The sequence below is a fragment of the Megalops cyprinoides genome, chromosome 4 (genome assembly GCF_013368585.1).
Source record: "Megalops cyprinoides isolate fMegCyp1 chromosome 4, fMegCyp1.pri, whole genome shotgun sequence".
Classification (NCBI taxonomy): domain Eukaryota; kingdom Metazoa; phylum Chordata; class Actinopteri; order Elopiformes; family Megalopidae; genus Megalops; species Megalops cyprinoides.
The window spans coordinates 20,300,415-20,316,676 of record NC_050586.1 but is presented as its reverse complement, the minus strand read 5'-3'; the positions used below and the strand labels follow the sequence as shown (position 1 = coordinate 20,316,676).

Sequence of the window (16,262 nt, the reverse complement as noted above, 5' to 3'; positions counted from 1 at the left end):
TGTCAGTATGAACTCCTGTTTCAGCAGATGCTAGCAAGACACCATCATCCCACTTTTAGAAGCGTAACCTAGAAATGTAGACACTGTTCACAGGACAAACTCCTTGGAGAGAAAACAAGGGACAGAACAACAGAGTTAAATTAAAGGATAGAGAAATTAAAGAAAGAGAGGAAAGGAGTAGTGCAGTACTTTAGAAAAAGTATTTAACAGTATCAAAAAGGTGTTCTTTGGACTAAAGGGAAATTAATCATGATAGAAATATGGCTATGGCTTGTGTCTTAAAATAGTAAAATAGTGAAAAGTTGAAGCCATTGCCCAAAAAATGGCTAAAATGTCCAAAAAAAGGTATAACTTTTTGTTCAGCTCAAAACGGCTTCAACTTCTCACTGTTTTTACTATTTCAAATAAAATCTTAAAGAAAAGGATGTTATTTTCGATTAAACTTTCAATACATTCTTATTAAGTTACTGTTAAGTCCTATAAGTGTTGCGCATTATGGGCAGACCCTTCTTTGGTTTGAAAGACTGAACAATATGCACTCATGCACTCCTGTCTTACTCCTTTCTGTCATCCTAGAGAAAGAGGAAAGAGACGGATAAACAGAAAGAGAGAGAGAAAGAGGTTTAACACAGAAATGAAAAATACAGTTAACCCCTGGTTGGGGAATGGCACTAACAGGGAGGAGGGAATAGGATGAAAGACAACAGTGTGAACAGCCTGTTGTGCAGAACCCTCTGTCAAAAAATGGCCCTTTGCCCCATCAGTTTATTGAGAGGAATTTGCCTATAATTGGATCAAACATTTTTTGTCTGTGAGATCTGTATTGGGGATACTGTCGTGATGCAATTCATACTTAAAATAGGAAAACGAACATAGCTAGGGAACGGAAAAAGGTCTATGTCCAATTCAGTTATAACTTTCAGGCATGCAAGCTTTTTAATGCATTCAAGCATTGAAAAATTAAACTAACTATATTCAATTTTAGAAGCTGCTTTGTTCGTACTCAGGTTATTGAATAACATATTAACCATTTAAATCTACATGTGCTAAGATTTTCTTGAACACAAACTTTTTGCTTGAGAATATGTTTCACTTCGTTTTCATAATCATAAGCAATTTTAATGAACTTCAGCCAGATTCAGTCTACTCTAACTGCAGATATGCTTTACACTGAATCTGTGTAAGGAATTTAAGCAACAGTTTCCTTTTCGTTACGCATTCAGGATCACGAGTATAGTGGTCTCTCAAATTGAATAGGTTGTTTAAGAATCGAAAAGAAAATGCAGCTTCTTTAAGTTTGTTGATCAAAGGTTTGGACAAAACGCTTTGCAATTTGGTTAAGGCTGGCGCTTACTTTGGCGATAGTGTTGCTTAAAACCATGACTGTAATTTGTGTTCGCTGCTTTGACCAAGCATATTTGACAATCAGCGTAATTATGCCCCGTTTCTACACACCGTATGGTAAAGGAATGATAGGGTTAACCGAAAAACATTTATTCAAAAAGAAAAACTATTTTACATACACACATCTTACATTTAGACTACATTGGAGCTACATTGTTCAAGTTTATGCGAAATAGCATTAAAGCTCCTATATGGCTGTAAAATGAATTTTATTTTGACTGAAAATATGAGAACGATGGGCTAATTATATTGCCGTTATTAGGGTTTCAATTCAAGAAAATAAGCTAAGTATTTAACAATTGAGGGTGCATGTTGCATGCCATTTAAAATAGGACAAGAGTTATGAGTATGTTAAAAGTGATCAAAACGTTGGCCCATGCCCTCATTATAAACTTTTTGTGTGTCTGTATGTTTTAATGATTTAAAATGATAAATAATCACTCAGATGCTGTGTTTCAGTTATGGTTAATTTTTCGTTTTGTAGTCATCGAATTAACACAAATTTTTGGTTTGGCTGTCAAACAAATCAGAAATATCATTGTTTCTTCCATTTTCTCCAAGTTATATTGTGTACTGCAGTATCTCGATTTAGTGAGTTACATAGCATTCGTTGCGCGTGGGCTGTTGGAAACATTTTTCATGTTTCACACTCTCACTCACACAGGTATTTAAAACCTTTACTGGGTGTTAAAAAATAAATAATTAAGTATGGTTTAAAATATTATTCTTTTAATTGTAATTAATGCAAGTCCGGACTGTTGAAAAGTCGTCTTGTACTTTTTTTCCACTATCAGTTGTGAATTAAAGTCGCACTGGAAGCTGTATCTCTGTTAATGTAAGAGACATAGGTTTTTAAACCTAATCATTATAACCTCTTTTGACAATTATCAGAAACTATACTATGAGTGGTTCCTATTTACAAGTGAGGCATACTGTTTTAAAAGGTACCGAGCTATGTTTGAAACGTCACTAATTACTTAAAAGTTCAAAAAAAGTCTTCAAGACAGAGCTTTAATCTAGGCGTTGGCAGCGCTGTACATATAAAATGACACTGATCGAGAATGCTGGCTATTGTAACAGGAGTTTGGAAGCGTAAAATGAGAAAGAGACCACCCCTGTAGCGGGCTCGTGGTACTGCTCGTTTTGTCAATATCAAGCTGTTTATCCGCTCTCTCTCTCTCACTAACACACGTGCACAACTGCAAGTGTGGATATTTCATTTTACTTTTTAGGCGTTTCTCAGTTAACGCCTAAGATAACACATATTGTGGCAGAAATTTATGTATATGGGGCTTGACTGGCCAATGTTAGCACGTATGTGTCACCTTGCTCAATTGGTCAACATTATCAATCTTAGTCTCATTCAATTCTATTATCGTGAAGGTGATTTGATACATTTTTGACGGTATAGAATGTTTCAGGCTAAATATTATGGAGGGAGGTAGTGCAGTTTAACTTTTACCATCTAATGTTTTGTAAACGTACAATATTATTATTAGTTTTATAGCCGGGTCATTCGTGCACAAAGACATGTGGTCAGTTCTTATCTGGTTACAGTTACGCATTACCTTTAAAAGAGTTAAAATTTTAATTCAGTGATGGCATAAAGGGTTGCGATTAAAATTGTGCACTGACTGAACAATCAAAAGAACAGTTTGCTGCAGTATTTCTAACTACAAATAAGTATAGACATAAATCGTATATTTTAGGTAATTAACAAGTTAGTGTACCTTTTATTCCGAGTGTCTACGCTACAGTGAGTTGGTCAGCTTAGTTTTCAATTTTTGTTTTTGGAGAAAACGAATAAAGACTTTGACCATGCCTGTGTGTATCGATAAAGTTCATTTCGTCCTGCAAAATGATGAATGCATTTTTAATTTTACAGCTGCTAACGCAGCATAATACTGGTAGACTTCCAGTCATTTTCTAGGAACGTGTCTGGTGCAGGAGACAGACCTCCAAAGAAACCATCTCGAGATAAAATACACACGTTTTACCAATCAAATATATTACTGAAAACAAACATGTTTCCAGTAATTTACCATATAATTCTAAATGATCTAAACACAGACTGTCGCATCCGAGATGGTCATGTTGCAAACAAAACATAACGAAAAGCAAAGTAGATAATATATTTTCATAACTGCGCACGAGTCCCTAACAATGGTATTATTGTAAATATTCTAAGGAAACTGATAAAATTAAAATATTCAGTTGTTTTAACTCACGAAGCGATGAATCTTATCTAAATTTTCTCCAGTCTAAACATGATCTTACTTTTTTTTTGTTGCACGGCTTAAAATTCTACACTACAGATGGCCAATTTCTCTCGCAAAATCACTTACAAGCAAAGTCCCTTACATTACATGACTACACAAATGTGTTTCACATAACCTATTAAAATCTAACTTTTATGCAGCGCAAAATGTGTTAAACTTGAGGTGGCTTGGTATTTAAATTAATATCTTAATTTACATGTATTCTCTAGCCGAGTATTGAAGCCATACATTAATTGTGACGTATACAACACACGGCACATACCATATTTCTGTTATCATCTAAATTAACCTACTGTTAAGCTAAATTATATAACTGTTCGGTAACTTCACACTAAATTAATCAGAAGCTGTGTAACAGCAGTGGAGGGCGACTGACTGAAATTTTTGTAAAATTCGAAACAGAGCGACAGATTTTATACATCCTATAGACAGCAAATTAAAGCGACATTTGCATGCTCGTCCCGCATGCATGCAGGAGGCAAGCCGCTTGATTCCTTCTAAAGATAATATTATTCCGACCAGTCCTTGCGTGACAGAACGCGGTTTTGTTTTATTGTTATGTTTTGGTTTATCCTTTTATGTGGCTCGTGACACGGGCACCTCCCGCTATTGACAACGCGCGGCTCGGACACGCCGCGCGGTCGGCGTTCACAAAGCACGGGCCGCTCGCTGCTTTATTTATTTTCAGAATGTCAACTTTATTGCCAGAGCCACAGACTGTGACCTGTTGCGTTTTCATTTCAGCGCTGCTTCTAAAAAGTTATTGTTCTGTAAGTACGTATTAGAAATGATTTTAGTGGCACATATAGCTATGAAGTATGGCGAAGCACTGTAGATTTCACTGTTTTGGAGTGGTTAAATACAGTAGCTGCGTTGGTAAATATATTTTGGTCATGTCACTTGCGCCACTGGTGTTGATTCGGACAATAACTCTTATAACAATAACTCTCCTGGGACCTACATTTAAATTGTGCTCACTTACATTGCAGAGAATACTTAAAATTGCAAAATTTAGATTTACAAGTTACAAACAAAACGGACAAAGGCATTTTATTTGCCAGACCATAACAACTCATAGGTCAAAATTGGACAGGTTGAACAATTTTGAGTACTTAGGGGGGATAATTACAATCAACAGACACTAAATATGTGCATCGTGAGTAAGTTGTTCCATGTTTAGATAAAAATCATTTCAGACATAACTAGACACATACTTACAAGAGACATAATAACACCATTACATATCTGTTGAAGAATTATATAAATATATCTGGGGACTATTAGACAAGAAACGTATGAAATACATAATGCGACAAAGAAATAAATAATATTTTTTCACAGAATAACATTTTAATGTTTCAATATTACTCCCAAAGAATTAAATGTGTCTGGATGTAAAGTATGGATTGATTTTAGTCATTGCACTGACATCTTAAAAGCCAGTTCATGTATTCCGAAATTTACATATTACATTAAAAAACAGATGCATCGCGAACACATGCGCATTGCACTGCAAAACATCTACTGTAGGTAACGCAGAACAGGAACGTGTACATTACCTTTGCGCCGCTACGTTCGCATCCACAACTCCGACATTCCGAACCCAGGACCGGACCGACTCCATCTCCGCTCCAAGAGGATTTTCTTTAATTCCGTTCACTTCTCTGATCAGTGGCTCTTCAATCCCGAACATTTAAAACTTACCATAAAATGATGCAGATGAGTCGCTTGAGAATATTATGAATGAGTTCAAGCAAAACCGGAATCTGGAAAAAATGCTGATATAAGTGTGGATCCAAAAAGTTCGGTGGTGATGGTATTTCTCTATACAATAACGAGTAGAGGCAACTCGAAGTACTCAAGTCTAGAGCTGTCCAGAATCAATAATTTTCTTCTCTTTGTGTTCAAAAGTTTCCTTGAAGCAAAAGAGTACGCAATAGATTTATCTTCCTTTGGGGCGCAATCATCGTTCAAACGAAAGATAGGAATGCGTCCAAACGTTGGTTCGAGTGTTAACAAGGATCACCTGTTTCTGCGAGGACATACATTCATATGTACACACATACATTCATGCACACGTCTGAAAAAAGCACACACGCGCGCAAGCACTCCTAGAGATACTCACTCGTTCAAACTATCGGTGTTACACACATACACATCCATACAACGATGCTACAGCGAGTGACAAATCGATGTGCCTTCTGGTCCTGGATCGAACGGACTGATGGAGAAAACCCTTTACACAAATGCATGGACGAACTGCTCGCAATGATGCTTCAAGATCTTAGATCATGAATGAGTTACTTACCCCGTACTGGATGGGAAGGCGGGGCTGAGAGCCGTATTCGGCACTGATCATCCACAAACGTCTTCTGATTGGTTTAAAATCCAAAGCCAGCAAGACTTTTTCGCAGGTTTCGTCTCCAGCTGTAGCCAATCGCTATGTCCTGGATCCAAACTTTTCTGTCAGTAATACATACTGTGTACTTCGATATGATACAGTTATGGGTAGGCTATGGGCGATTCCCCAACTTGTAGAAGCAGATTGGAAGTTGAAGGACAGATGTAGCACTTTTTTACTACTTATTTGATATACATTTGTAACATTGAATGCCGGACACTATTTACAGAATTTTGCAAATTGGTATGATATATTTTGCACATGTTAAAAGAAATGTCATCAATGTTGAATGTCAAACGCTAACGACATATTATTTTTGAAAATATTATAAAACTGCAGCCTGAAAAGTAACTATCTAGTTTTTCTTTTGTAACTTTGAGACAATTATTGTATTTCAATTACTAAAAATAACCAAGCATAGAACAAACGCCCGTTTTTACTGTTGTTCATTGTTAAGCTCATCTATTGATAATTCTAAAGAATCAAAGAAAGATATTACCTTGAGCTCATCACTGATTTATTTCAATAAATATTCACATTTTTACAAGCCCATATTACACTGTTTGATGATTAGAATTGGGTAGGAAGTGTTTTCCCTGGTAAATCTTAGAGAGATTTCTAGTTGATTATAAACAAGATGAGAGGCGGGTTAAGACAGCAAACGCTGAATGGTGGAGGATGTTGCAGCTGACAGTGGTTCTGATCGTGACCAGAAATCAGTTGCTCGAGGTAGCCTATACTCGTACGAGCTCCCGGCAGACACTTATTCACAGATCCACTTACACCGTTAGTCCACGGTCCTGTTTTTGGTTAACAATACAAAGTGAAAGCCCTGATTCGGCTCAAAAGATATCAGTTTCAGGTCAAACAATGGTAGCCCCGTTAGCCAATTAATCTTCACTGCCACGGTCGCGCTATTAAAACAACAGGCAATATGTTACAAATCCTAAACGCATACAGATTTAGGACTGAGCCTTAATGAGACGTAATACCTTAGACCGTTTAAGACGTGTGGAAAAAGTGCAACGTGATAAGGCGCGACGATTCCAGCAGCGTTTTTTTAAAAAACTAATATACAATAGTCACAGAATTAACGTTGGCTCCCAACAGATTAGGCTACATCTACACTTCTAAATACTACCGTTAGTACAGCATCCTTATACATTTAAATCGTGTTTTCTAAACTTACACATTGTCACTTATTTAGTAGGCTAATACAAGGCTATCACTTTTGCAAGTCTTCTGCGTCTGTGTAGTGCCGATACAGGGCAGCCGACAGGACACTCAATTCAACAAAAAGTCGCCAAACTTAAAATTCAAGAGACGACCACCTTGCTGTCATAAGAATAACAACAAACATGAAAAGAGTTGGTACAGTCCATGTTCGAGTCGTTTTACTCTGACAGAAGTCACTCTTTTCGTCAAGACAGTTCAAATTTATCTCATTTGGCTAACATACAAGCCTCTTGTCATACAACACACTGGCCGTTGCCGGCCAAGAATCCCCGTTGAAAGTTGTCTGAAAAGTCCATATATGCTGTGAATAGTGGCCATATGCCCCAAAGTTGGAATCTTATATGGAGATTATACACACGAAATGACAAGTTTCAAGACTTAATTACAGCCAAACCCAAGAAGATAAGCAGCTGCGTGCACGAATGCGGCAGACAGGGGCATGACAAAGGCCTTGTATTTATTTCTCCACTAACTTTTTTGCATTAATTTCCGTTTCTTTCTTTCTCTCGCCCTCTCCTTTTTTGAAAAGGAAAGTTTTTCATCTTCTCTTGGTTCTTACTGAGGTTATTGTCTCTGGACAGACCTCGAGCGCCTGAACAATGAATGCAAATCTCCCCCTCAGACCCCCGCCCTTCACCGACCATCTGCCAGCGCGCGACCGAGTCAGCTGTTCCCCCAATTACAGGGACAGTCTCGCGGAATCCCTGCCACTCAATTTCCCCCCTCCCTGCTCCGCACTACCATTCAACCCCCCCACAACCTCTAGTCGTTTGACTGACACTTTTGCTAAACCCCCAAATCGTTAAATAGCTACAGATGTTAGAAGCAAAGACCAAAAGTGAAGAGCATTCACCAACACCACCCCAATGCACTCAACCCCTCCCACCTCCATCACCCAATCAGCTTCATCCATCCAAAGATTGATTGCAAAAATTACTTATGGAATTCCAGTTATTCTTTTTCTCTGTTGAAGTTACCAACAGTTTCACAATAAATCAGAAGTCCTCATATCGGAAATAAGTCTGGTGAATTGTCAATATAACTATTTCTCCAATCAACATTACTCCAGTTCTTCTCAATATGATATATTACAGTTTATAAACTTAAGGGCATACAACAGTAGCATTTTACATTATGTGCAGCTTCATAAAGCATTCATACAGCCTACATAAGCATAATAGCTACATTAAGCATTAATGATACTTGGGCATTGTAAATGACATAATTTATCAGATCAGAACATATTTTATGTGGAAATGAATGAAACATCGTCAAGTGTCACAGGACAGATATGACAAACTGTAGTCGAGGTGAGATATGTCCCAATGTCTTCTGACACTGTTGGCAAGGTTGGACATGACAGATGATAAGAAGTGTGCCATGTGTCATGTAGAATATACTATGAATGCTTAATTCAGCTATTATGCCATGCTTATTTTATTGAACTATTCATTTCTTTTGAGAATGCATTTAACTTGCAGACATGTATGGCATTATACGAGGCCTAATTCGATTCACCTGGTCAAAACTCTGGACCTGCATAGTGTCTTCACAGTGACTAGAGCAACACCTACAACATCTCTGTTGTTCAGAAACTCAAAAATAACTGATCACATAATGTTGAAGAAGCATTTGGTACTTGTCTATAGGAAAGAGCAACTTCCATCGCATTAATTAGTTTAAAATTCATGTAGTATAAGCTTAATAATATAGCCAATTTGTCAGTTATCAATTGACAAATTATTTGTGAACAGAAGAAAGAAGGTCCTATACTTCAAGCAACACTTTCAACAGATCCAACAGGTTAACATTATCATTTTTTGGCAAATAGTCAGTTTTGTTTGTGGAACACTTACAGTACTGAGAGAGTGTTGATGACCATAGCTTTGGCCTATCTTTGCTTGGCATCTCATACAAGGGGAATAAGAACAGATTTCTATCACAAGGTGATATTGTGGTTACTCAATCACCCTACATCGCTGTAAGAAATAGTTCCTGCAGAACCATAAGTGGAATTAGATTGCCAGTGTGACTACTGCAAGCTATTGCTTTCTTTTAGAGGACAAAGAGCATGACACTGGCGTTGCTATCACTAAGTACACCCAAGTCAGTGATCATGCTAAAGCAAGTGGTCAGCGGAGTGATTTTAGTCACACATCAATTTGACATAAGAAAATTCCAAAGATGAACCCAGCTGGACCCAATAATATTGTGGAAGGTCTTTCCTTCTGCCCAGACATAGACATGAAAAATATGGAAAAAGGTAATATTTTGCCAATAACTTTACAGCAGGACAGCATTTTTTTTAACAACAAACTAACTCTAGGTGCTATAATAGGTGCTGCTGGGTTTTGGATGAGCCTGATGTGTCAGCATGTGAAATAAGAGTCAGAGTTTCTGCCCAAATGCACAATATTTATTGTACTGTTTCCCTGTTGCTTTTTCCCTCTGTAGCAACTCTCCCAGGACGTATGGCATGAAGGACTGAAATTCATCCATGGCTGTTCATCCGTCTATGTGTAGCACTGAGCTTAAGAGGCAAATGTATTTACAACGTGAGGTTTTCTCTGCGCCTTATGTAGAGTTCTAGTGTGTTTGAGCAAAAAATAAGCAAACAATACCCTGTCAGGCAACAAAAATGATGCCTCATGCTACTCACTGGGGATGCCCAGGTGTATCTGGTACGATGACCTTTGAATGTCACATAACTGCTAGTGTTCATGAGTATGTCACATTAAACTCCTTTTTCCTATTGGTGTATATAATGTATGCTGCACTGGGAAAATGGTGACTAATGTCACGCATGCTTGTATAATCCAAACGGTCCAGCCAATATTTGCCAGTAATTGCACAAAAAAAATCCTCAAGCTCATAGCTGCAGTCAGTTGTGTCCCTCAGGCTGCCCCCCTCCATTACCCTGACTCTTTAGGTTTCCCTTATTCTTAGTTTTGCTGTGACCTTAACACAGTAGTCCTGCTTTAGAGCCTTTATCTGCTCACCCATTCTGCTCAGTCTCTCATCCAACGAGGTCCCATTGATAACTGTGGTGGCCTCCAGCTATTTTATTTGCTCCAGGCCAGGCCTTTCTGCCTGTCGGCAGGCATGCTTGTACTTGGCTGTCCCGTTTTTCTCACCCTCCAGGAGTTCTTTACTGGTTGTCAGCATGCGCTTGGCCTTGGCTATATATGCCTGATGGGTGGTTTCCCTGCCTCCAGCAGCCATCAGAGTTTGTGTTGTTAGAGTAGAATTTCGGAGTTGGTCTGAACTACTAGCTCTGTCTTTGGTATCTCAGTGGTCGACTTCCCTTGGCTCAGATTCCTCCTGGCCATAGTCAGGCATAGAAGGGAGTGCCGCTTTTCTGTTCCATCTCAGTCACTTGTGCTTTGAGGCGTTCCATCTCTGAAGCATATTTATGCACTGACGTCCAGAGCATGAACTTCTCTCTCCTGGGGCAGAGTACTGAACATCTCCCGCTTCAAAACAGCATACAGCTGAACTGCCTGATTCTTGGATCTGTGGACATGTAGTGCAGACTGTCCCACCTGCAGGGTCTCACTTAGCTGGGAATCCAGACTCCTCTCCAGCTCTCCTCCACCTGCTGCAGCCTGGCCTGGTGCTCCAAGAGGAGCTCCTCATAACCACCGTGCCAGCAGGGAGGCAATGTATTCAGTCTTGATAAGTCTGGCTCATACCCAACAGTGGTACATTCTCCTCCAGCTAGAGTCCCAGATCTTTACATTGGTCACAGCATGTTTTACAGCATCCTCCAGTACAGTACGAACACCATTGGTCTCCTGCAGCGTTCCAAGCAATTGGCCACGCTCCTCCAGTGCCCTCTGCTGCTGGGAACAGGGCCTCCTGATGATGCCTGTAGAGTGTGCTCATGCAGATCATCTCTTCTAAAACCCGTCACACCATGCATGATCCCAACATCGCGGCTGATTTCTGCCCACTGATGAAACAAGATTGCATACTTCCAGATTATGTAGCAAATGCACCCCCTGAGGGCGCACTAGTGCAAACCGGATCAGGGTCTAGTTCTTCACATTGTACGTAATTTAGGTTCTTCCCAAATTGTGCCCAAACATCATTGTCATAGAGTGATCAACAGTACCTTGTTTAGCATCCATGGAACTTGTAGCCACCCTGTTTTCTTGGAAGTTCTAGGAATGAGGAAAGTACTTAGTGTACTCTCACACTTTTTATGACCATTGCTATTCATCATATTGTTTAGAATTTTAAATATTGTCTGAAAAAACTTGTCACCAATATGAGACTTATTGCACTAGATCACCTTTTTATATGCAGCCCATTCATTCATTAACTGTCCAACTCGTTAAATATTCATAATGATGCTGGAAAGGTGTTTCTGTGTATAGACCTGCAAAATTTCCTTTAGAGCAATATTCTGCTTTGTCGGAATTGATGATAAGCACTGATTTGTACATTGGAGAGATCAGAAAGCAAGGATGCAGTCCATCCCTGTCTTGTTAAATAACACCAGACAAAATCTGCTGCTAATCAACATAACAAATTAGCCCAGCACCTGCATCTGCGGATGCCATGGTGACCAGTCCAATGTCAAATGACTTATAAGCATTGGATGAAGAAGAGCAACAGAGGTAGAGTCTGAGGTAGCAGTGGAACATGCCTGTGACAAATAGGCGTGACATGGATGGCACAATATTTTTAAATACCATGTGTTTGTGGAAGCTTACTACCATGGAAGCGGTAAAGTGATTACTGAGGTCTAACATAAAAACTATGCTACTGATGGGATCAACCACAATTTACTTTCAATGACAGGTATGGAAAAAAGTTATAACCAATTAAACAAAACTAAAATGTATATATATATATACTGATAAAGATGGGAAATCTTTGATTGTTCACTTCTTATCTTGAAACTGTTTTCCAGGCACAGACCAGGAAAGGAGCGGGGATTAGTTAAACCACCCTGCGCGAGAGAAAGAGCTTTCTAATCAATTAAACCCGAGACGACGGTCATCTTGTGTTAATGGGGGGAGGGTGCTGGGGATCACCGACTGCCAAGACGAACAATGGGGTATCGTGTGCCGCTAACCCCCTCCCACATTCCCTCCCTTCCCTCGGGAGTACCAGCACCGCTTTCTGACGGCGGCGGCGGGTCTTCGAGGGTCACGGAGGCTGTACGGAGCATGGCCAAAGACGCGGCAGCTGGTTCCCTTCCCCTTCTTTCCTCGAGAGAGAACAACGGGCCAAAATAGCCCACCACGTCTGTATCGATCGCGCGGTATTACTCTCATTTATTTGTTTACTTATTAAAGTAGGGCAGGAGAGTCCCCGGAGAGAACTGCCAACCGCAATTGCACTGCGATTTCAGGTTTTTACCTCTGAAAGACTAATCTTATTTTACTCCCACTCATTTTACTTATTTTAAATTATTACTCTTACTCTGAGGTTTCCGTTACGAAATGAACAAAATCGTTTTGTGTACACATTACGCATTAGCAAGCAATTACAATCTTCATGTCAAAAAATTTGGATAGACGAACTTAATTCAATCATTTTAGACATTTTAAAATTCATCAAAATGAGACATTTTAAAATTTATTCAACATCATGATGATAGTTACCAAATAAATAACATACATATGCAATATTACAAAATGGCAAAAAACGCATTTTCATCAAGCAACTGAAAGTGAATTTATGTAAAAGCTTTTGTAATACTTGAGTAAAAAAATCTCCTTTAAAAGTTTTAAACTCATAGAGCAGCTGAAATAGTGTCAGCAAACACTGAACAAACCAACAATTATGCATTTTTCTTGAGTGAGTTGATTCAGTTTAGAATTCATTACCATTTTAAAAAGTTATGTATTAGGCCTACAATGCAGCATATTTATCAAATGTATTGTGATAAAAGTAAGTCCGTTATACGAGTAACATGCCACTCGGAAATGGAAATAAAAAAATGTGATGCATATTTACTAATTGGCTTATTAATATGGACTTGTTGTTCCAGCTACATGATATCATAACTAACTGTCCTCAGCGCTTTGCATCTAAACGAAACATAATTATCCTGTCTTCAGTTAGCTTATACAGTGTGAATGGAAATCATATGAATGACTACATTGCCCGAATACAATTAGGTGAAATAAGTGCCCACTGTTCGTGACATTTTCAAACTGTAAGACCTCTGCAAGTATTTGTGTGTGGGGAAAAATGTGGAAGCAACATCAAACCAAGAAGTCACATCCTTTCTGGTGTCCAGACAGCCCCTTTATCGACCACATAAACGTGTGCAGTAGACACGTTCTCGCAATCTCGGGAGATAAATTACCGTCTTTATATACAGTACGTAGGCCTATATATCGTCTGAGTACTTACCATTGTCAAGGCAAGCAAAGAAATTGAGTAATAAGTAAATAAAGTTATACAAATAAAAGCAACATCTTTAAGGGCGGTGGAGTGTGAAAAGAAGAGAAAAGAATTGTGAACTATCTCTACAATATTATAATTTATAATGTTATAGTTATTAAAATAAGATAGAAGTGTGGAAGGTGCAGCATGTCAAACATTACATTTTGGTATTAGGCTACACTTTGCTAGTGCAGTTCACGTAAAATTATTTCATCGTGCATTATAAAGACATATTAACTTCCATGCTCTCTGTCAATTTAACTTATCAAACTACATTGCACTACACTGCAGGCGTTCCCCTATTCCATTGCTGATTGACTTATTTCTAGCAGAATGACATATTACGCTTTTGTTATTATGCTTTTGTTTCCTAATTAGACTGTCGTTGTGTTTCCCTTCCTAACAGCGCATAATAATCATAATAATAATAATAATAATAATAATAATAATAATAATAACAATAATAGTAATAGTAATAACACACTACTGGAGAGAACTTAAAGATTGTCAACCATTGTTATACAAATATTTGATTCTGTTAAATAGAGTCCTTGCGCCACCACGTGGTAAAGCAACTGTATTACATTAGGAGTGCGACACTTCCATATGATGACCACTGCCAATTGTATGAACACTTTAAAACCTTATGATTTGATTTCAAGAATCTTGGAGCAGACCAGAATCGTTGCTTTCAAATAGTATATACCTAATATGTAATAGCTTGTGCCAATCATCTACCAGTACACTAACTAAAAACTTATGTTTTACAATATGTATCAAGCATTTTCAATTCACAATTGAACACTGTGAATTGTGTCCCACCAACCCACTACAGAACTCACCCGACTGTCTCCTGATGAAGATGCTGACCTGACTATCAGTCATGGCTTTTCACTACATTCAACAGAGAAACCAACCTTAATAAGCCTTTTCACAGTTAGCTCTATGACCCTGTGCACCAAGAGTCATGTAATCTCTTTGTGAGTGTGTCAAAATGTGGTGGTGTTGCAAATGAGTGAAAGACAGGGTTTGCTCTTTCAAGTCACGTGTCATTGATAGGATGGATGAATGTCACCTATACTTAGGCTTTCAAACCAGAAAAGCTGAAAACAAGCCATTTTGATCAAGTTTCTTCTTCCTTTTTCTACTTTCCTCTTATTTTCCTCTACATGAAACCCTGTGGAACTTACTTGGAAAACTTATTGGATGTACCTATAACACTTTTTGTTGCCATAGGTCCCAGGTCGTACCCTGCATATATTTTCACACAAGCGTGTTTTTCTTGCTTGTGCATGTTAGTTGAAGATCTCCTGTTATTTTAATATTCTCAGTATGTTTGTTTGGTTTTGCCTCACCCGCTACAGAGAAATAAAATCGCTAGGAGGGCAGTGTACTGTGTTTTTATATGTGTCTCTTGTCTAATGAGCACCTCCCACAGTGGCCACACCTGCCACAAGGAAATACAAATCAATCAGCACGCCTGTGTAGAACCCATCACAGCCTTACATTTTTCACGTAAACCACAACAGACAGCAATCATCACTGCAGCAGCAATAAAAGATCTGACAGAACCAGCAAGCTCAATAACTAACAGCACAGGGTATTTCTGTAATTTACACATATATCATTTGTATACACAACTGGCCTTAAAAATCTTTGACTTTTTCCACAATATTCACACATTGAAATTACGCTGATGACCAATAGTCACAATAAATAAGTTAAACACCAGTCCAATGTGGAATAAATAATACACTCCTTCAAACTCATCCTTGGATCTCTGCCAACACTAAGGCAACATGCAGCTGTAGTTTTCAAAGAGTGCATCAGGGGTCGGGGTGGGGGGGGGGGGGGGGGGCACCACTTAAAGTGGTACGTTTCAAAGAAGATTTCAAATCTTGGCATAAACAAACAAACGGCAGTGCAGTTTCAATCACAACGACGCACGCAACTATGTTCACTGCCAGTGAACATATACAACATTCCTCAAAAACACGCTACTCTCCAAAAAGCACAAACTATTGTAAATCAACGCAACCCACTGGAGTAGATGTTAAACTGGATATACTGCATTGCAATACACAGCCTCTGTATCAAAACACAACAGAATCCATCTACAGATGAATTGACTGTTTGCTCCAATTGCAATGCAGTTCAACTTTAATGCAACTGCACAACAATTGCAGACGGCAAAATCTCTCCATAAAAACGATGCCATTCAAAGATTCTGATTATCAATAAAAGTAGTAACACAGATTGACCAGCATCTGTGTTATAACAACATCTACTCAGATTGGTTTTATTAAAAATGCAGCAGTTAAATCATCAAAATCTCAAGTCACCAGCTCTCTTACCTCTGTTACGTCACCCTCTCCAGTTCTCAGGCTCCACCTGCATAGTCCACCTCTCAGGTTCTCCAACTATGCTGATTTACCTCTGTCTGTCCATCTTTTAACAATGAATGCCAAAATAAACCTGTGGTCCATTCAGAATTCAATTCATTCTATTCTAGCTCAACGGCTGAAAACAAAATTTAT

General features: G+C 38.6%; 1 protein-coding gene across 8 annotated transcripts in view; it reads right to left on the bottom strand.

Moving 5' to 3' along the window:
• ebf2 (EBF transcription factor 2) overlaps positions 1 to 5,397 on the bottom strand; it is a 35,126-nt gene extending 29,729 nt beyond the window's left edge. For all 8 annotated transcript variants that reach the window (XM_036526414.1, XM_036526411.1, XM_036526417.1 and 5 more), the window contains exon 1: positions 5,243 to 5,397. In XM_036526414.1, the coding sequence (XP_036382307.1) occupies positions 5,243 to 5,376 (134 nt within the window). In that variant the 5' untranslated portion in view covers positions 5,377 to 5,397. The remainder of the gene's footprint in view (positions 1 to 5,242) is intronic.
• Positions 5,398 to 16,262: the final 10,865 nt, after the last annotated feature.